This window comes from Chrysemys picta, chromosome 2, assembly GCF_011386835.1.
Source record: "Chrysemys picta bellii isolate R12L10 chromosome 2, ASM1138683v2, whole genome shotgun sequence".
In the NCBI taxonomy this organism is placed as follows: domain Eukaryota; kingdom Metazoa; phylum Chordata; order Testudines; family Emydidae; genus Chrysemys; species Chrysemys picta.
In genome coordinates, this window is record NC_088792.1 from 223,156,714 (window position 1) to 223,162,628 (window position 5,915).

Here is a 5,915-nt window from a genome sequence, read left to right on the forward strand (position 1 = left end):
CCATGTATGAGATGATCTCCAGGGCCAATACAAACAATCCATATAAAAGATCTCTCGTTATGCATTCCACCTCCCGTGTCTCCATAGTTAAGGTTACAGCTAAGTATCGGGTTATAATTTGCTCACATGTACGATTTCTTGACCGAATAATTCCCCCCACCCTGAATCCTGGAAAAACCCGTCCCCGCCCGGCGCTGTCTGTCCTGTAACCTGCACAGGTAAAGAGTAGCGGGAAGGGGCGGGGCTGGGACTCTTCCATTCCCCGCTCGGAGCGTCGAGCCCCCCGTCACCTTCCCAGCCCAGACCCCGCCCCCGCCCCGCCATTGGCCGCGGCTCTGGGTAAATGCGGCCGCGCTCTGACAGCTGCCAGCAGTGAGCCTGTTGTCCCCCCCCCCACCACCCCCGAGACCCTGCTTCAATCAGCGGCGTCCCGCGCCCAGCCCCGCGCGCCCAGCCTGCCAGGGGAGCTGTCCCTGCTGCCCCAGCCGAGCCAGGGGGAGAAGGGGCTGCTCGGAGCAGACGGTCCTTTTCCTCCCAGCTGTTGCCCGGGGAGGGGTCGGAGGCGGGTCCGGTTCAGCCCGGCTCCTCCCGGTGGCTCCGGCTGCCCCGAGATGAGCAGCCCCGATGCGGGCTACGCCAGCAGCGACGACCAGACGCAGGCAAGGTGCTCGCTCCCCATCATGATGCCGGCCCTGGGCCCCTGCCAGTGGGCAGAGTCCCTGAGCCCCCTGGCAGACGCCAAGGTGAAGAGTGAGGCGGCCCCGGCGGGGGCTGCGAGCAGCCGGGCCAAAAGCGAGTCCCGCATCCGCCGGCCCATGAACGCCTTCATGGTGTGGGCCAAGGACGAGCGCAAGCGGCTGGCGCAGCAGAACCCGGACCTGCACAACGCGGAGCTCAGCAAGATGCTGGGTGAGTGTCCGCTCGTGAGCGGGGCCAGGGGGGCTTTCTCCTCCCACCTGCCTCGGCCCGGCCCGGAGCTGGGAAGTGGGGGAGGCTCCCCGCACTCTGCGAGCGGCGTGCAGGGAAAGTTACCGAGTGCTGCTGGTACCTGCCCCGCGAGCGAGGCAGCTGCGGGGCCCGGACTGGACCCGGGGCTGGTGCGATGGGGCAGAGGGTATGGCAGGAGTTGCCAATGGCTCTCGCCCAGGGACTGGGTTAGCGAGGGGAGCTCGAGGCGGCGGATGGGGGAATGGAGACGTTCGGGTGCGGGGGGCGGCGCGCCCGGGGTGGGTAGCGGGGATGGAGACGGCCGAGCGTTGGGGGGGGGCGCACAGGAGGGATGGAGGCGGCCAGGTGCTGGGTGGGGCGCACGGAGCGGGGCGCACGGAAGAGCCGCAGGGTTACGCGGTTTGTCGCCCCGCAGGGAAGGCCTGGAAGGCGCTGTCGCTGGCGGAGAAGCGGCCGTTCGTGGAGGAGGCGGAGCGGCTGCGGGTGCAGCACATGCAGGACCATCCCAACTACAAGTACCGGCCGCGCCGGCGGAAGCAGGTGAAGCGCCTGAAGCGCGTGGAAAGCGGCTTCCTGCCGCACGGGCTGGCGGAGGCGCCGGGCGCCGGGCTGGCCAGCGAGGGCAGCAGGATGTGCGTGGAGAGCCTGGCCCTGCCCTACCCGGAGCAGGGCTACCCCGCCGTGCAGAGCGCGCTGCCCCCGGCGCTTGGCCACTACCGGGACTGTCAACCCCTGGCTGCCGCCTTCGACGGCTACAACCTGCCGACCCCGGACCCCTCCCCGCTGGACGCGGCGGAGACCGAGACGGCCTTTTTCACACCGCCCCTGCAGGACGAGTGTCAGCTGGCGCCCTACGGCTACCCCGCGGCCGAGTACTCCACGCACGGGGCCGAGAGCCAGGTCAGCGCCGCGCTCCGCAGGCACCTGCCCCGCGCCGAGCCGCTGGGGCAGCTCAGCTCCCTGCAGAGCCTGCTGGGCTGCCAGGGCCCCCTGCACGCCTACTACGGGCAGCTGTGCCCGCCCGCCGGCCCGGCCCGAGCTCTCCAGCTCCCGCCGCAGCCCTGCCAGCCCTCGCCGCCGCCCGAGGCGCAGCAGTGCAGGGAGCCGCTGGAGCACCTGTCGCAGGACGAGCTGCTGGGCGACGTGGATCGCACCGAATTCGAGCAGTACCTGCACTTCGCCTGCAAGCCCGAGCTAGGGCTCCACTTCCCGGGCCACGAAGCCGGCCTGCCCGCGCCAGACGCCCACGGGCCCATCTCCTCCGTGGTTTCGGATGCAAGTACTGCTGTGTATTACTGCACTTACCCAGACGCCTGAGAGACACGGTCACTCCCAGCGCTCTCGCTGTGTGAAGTAGCTGGGAGTGTGTGGCGGACTCCCTGGTGATGGGAGCCTTGTACAGAAGGGTGTGTGCTTTGCTCCTATTTATGTAATTTATTGGAATCTTCACTGGAGCTATGGGACAGCCAACCTGGGTCGAAAAGTACTTATCTGTTTGAACTAAAACATGATTGTTATAACATACAGGTAAGGGTCTTCTATGGCTGGCTGACCTGCAACTGGTTCATCTGTTTTATATGTCAATGTCTGTCTGTTTTGTAAGAGTAATGATAAAAGTGGTGCCTCTTGCCCACAATGTTTTTATAGTTAAACTTTTTAAAAATGCCTCCTTAAAAGATTCTTATTTTGTACTTTTAGAAAATAAATCACTGAGATTTCTTATGCATTTGTTTTTCTGTACAAGTAGCATTCCTTTTTAGACTATGGAAACCTCTATATCCTGCTCTAAGCAGAGAAATCATGGAGTGGGGAAAAATGTAATTACTTGGCCTTTGAGCCATTCCTGCCATCATTAACTTGGGCAAAGGATCTCTGGAACGAAACAAGGCTTTTATTTGCCAAGTTTGGACTCTTAGTGCTGAAATAAGACCTACTGTACACTTATTTGGGACACACTACTGACTTCTGTAAACAGTACTTCTTACCAATCTAGAAGAGCAAACTAATATCCTTTGGCCTAATATTTTCTCTTTGTTGTATTTGGGTCCTCTTCAGACATAGTATAATACCTAGTTCATGCTGATCCTTCAGTTGGGTTTAGGTTATTCTATTTTTATGGCAGTTGCTCAGGGCCTCAGAAGCCATTGCTGCTGAAGGAAAAGTAACAAACAAGATTTCAAGGTAAGGTGATTATTACTAGAAGTGCATCTCAGCTTAGCAAATAACTTTAAATGTGAACTTCCCCTCAGCTTCAACATTCCTGTTTAGATACATCTCCACCAGAAGGAAAAAAATAGATGCATCAAAACCACCTCTGTAAAACACAAAGCCAAATGGAACATCGAGAAAGGATCTTGGATTTTGATTGGGGTGTCTGATGAAATATTTCATCAAGCAAACAAAAAACCAAATGTAATAAGTACCTACAGACTAGATGAGTCTTTATGTAATAAACTGTTACCTCCTGGTGAGCTGGAATCTCAGACTGAATAACTGATCTTTTTCCTTGCAATTCAGGAAGGCCACTACTACTTATTACCAACAAAGATAACTACAATTCTGGCCTGTGCTAGCAGCTCAACTTCAGATAATTGGGAATACCCTAATGTACACAAACAGATTAATTTAATTTCAAATAAATACTCTACTAATTATACACATGGGCTGGTAACCATTAAGCAAGAGAATATAATTTTATGTAGTATCTTGTGATCAAGAGGCCAAATTCTGACCTCATCTAGGCCAGCATAAAGCCTGAGTAAACTCATTGACATCAATGGAGCTGACTAGTTCATAGACTTCCATGGAGTTATTCAAGATAATACATGGTCTAATTGAAATCCTAATCTGGATCAATTTGTTTTAAAGTGCTTTCTACTGCATTTAATGGAACAACAGAACATAGTGGCAAGCTGAAAACAGAGCAGGGCAAGAGTGGTAGCAAGAATGGTAAATTTCAGGGACAAAGAGCATTGATGTGGCCTAGGTATGTACTTTCATGCATCCTTCTAAGGTAAACATGGTATACTATGCCAGTTTCTCTTATGTAGTGTTGGTGATGAAAACAACGTAAAACAGAAAATCTAGAATGATCAGGTATAATGTAATAATACACATTTTTTGTATTAGTTTTTCTTCTTCCAAAATGTTGTAGATATCACAAAACTTAACATTTTACCACTACATTAGTAAATGGTACAGGTGCAGTTAAATAAACATAAATTATATATATGTAAAACATAAAAATCCTCTACATTAAATAACATTAAGGCTGTGATCTTAAACACTCAAAAGGTAGGAAGTGCTAGAATTAAGGTTGCAAAGGCAATCTTAATTCTTTTAGTCCCTGTGTGCTTTACCTACATGATCACATGCTCTTTCCCCCAGGATCCTTGCTTCATTCAGTGCATAGGATGAATGGTGTTCATTAAATGGGTATCTATTCAATACTGCTTTTTATCCTCATCATTCAGTGTTGGGCCCCAGGCATATTTTTTTTATTGCATGCCAGCCAAACCTTGGAGTGAAGACAAAATTATTAATTTCCTCATGGGCGTTTCTACTGTGCTCCCATCATCATATTTTAGTTCTTTACACACAATGAATTATCTTCACATCACTGATGAGGTGAGGCAGTGGTATTATCCCCATTTTACATATGGGGAACTGAGGCACAGACTACAGCTAAAAGTGTCAAGTGTGGGTATGCCACTTGAGATGCCTGGGTCTGATTTTTTTGTTTTGTTTTCAGAGTACTTACCGTTTTATACATTCAGAGCAGAACTCCCATTGTCTTCAGTTGCAGCTGTGAGTACCTAGCACTTTTGCAAGCCAGATGCCAGGTTTCTCAAGCTGAGGTACCCAAAATATGAGGAATACATAAAGGTCACCTGTGAAAATGTTGGTTTATATGACTTGCTTAGCATCACATAGGAGGCTACCACAAAGCTATCCTTTCTCTTGCTGCAGCCCACTCCCTCATATATCACACTTCCAACTTTTACCACACATGAGATAGGGGTCTTGCAGAGAATAGCTTCATTCATTACACAACCCCAATTCATTCCCAGAACACTGTTCAGTTTCTCACTGAATGAGGCAGTAATTGCTGAATGCCTCATTGAGGAAATGAGTAACTGGTTGCAGGAGTAGGATGTTAACTTCTACTATGTAGACATGGCACCGTATGTGTGGATGGAGACACATAGCCACTAGGTTTCACAGGCCCCAAATCTGAAGTAATACTCACCAGCAACCACACACCACACAACAAAAACACTAACCCAGGAACCTATCCTTGCAACAAAGCCCGTTGCCAACTCTTTCCACATATCTATTCAAGGGACACCATCATAGGACCTAATCACATCAGCCACACTATCAGAGGCTCATTCACCTGCACATCTACCAATGTGATATATGCCATCATGTGCTAGCCATGCCCCTCTGCCATGTACATTGGCCAAACTGGACAGTCTCTATGTAAAATAATAAATGGACACAAATCAGACGTCAAGAATTATAACATTCAAAAACCAGTTGGAGAACACTTCAATCTCCCTGGCCACTCGATTACAGACCTAAAAGTTGCAATATTACAACAAAAAAACTTCAAAAACAGACTCCAATGAGAGACTGCTGAATTGGAATTAATTTGCAAATTGAACACCATTAAATTATGCTTGAACAAAGACTGGGAGTGGATGGGCCATTACACAAAGTAAAACTATTTCCCCATGCTTTTTTCCCCCCCTCCCCTACAGTTCCTCATATCTCCTTGTCAATTACCATTTTCATTACCACGACAAACGGTTCTTTTTCTCTCCTGCTGATAAAAGCTCACCTTAACTGATCACTCTCCTAATAGTGTGTATGGTAACACCCATTGTTTCATGTTCTCTGTGTGTGTATATATATATCTATATCTTCCTACTATATTTTCCACTACATGTATCCGATGAAGTGGG

At 50.5% G+C, this 5,915-nt stretch overlaps 1 protein-coding gene across 1 annotated transcript; it reads left to right on the plus strand.

Moving 5' to 3' along the window:
* Positions 1–364: 364 nt before the first annotated feature.
* Positions 365–4,123, plus strand: LOC101952772 (transcription factor SOX-17-like). The gene is made up of 2 exons (XM_042857015.2): positions 365–909; positions 1,364–4,123. The coding sequence occupies exons 1-2, from the start codon at positions 612–614 to the stop codon at positions 2,263–2,265; spliced, it is 1,200 nt and encodes a 399-aa protein (XP_042712949.1). The 5' UTR covers positions 365–611; the 3' UTR covers positions 2,266–4,123.
* Positions 4,124–5,915: the final 1,792 nt, after the last annotated feature.

Excerpts from the sequence above, each read along its gene's own strand:
- LOC101952772 (XM_042857015.2), top strand. The coding sequence starts at position 612 with ATGAGCAGCCCCGATGCGGGCTACGCCAGCAGCGACGACCAGACGCAG. Across the intron at positions 910-1,363 it reads GGAGCTCAGCAAGATGCTGG|GGAAGGCCTGGAAGGCGCTG; the intron begins GTGAGTGTCCGC and ends GTCGCCCCGCAG.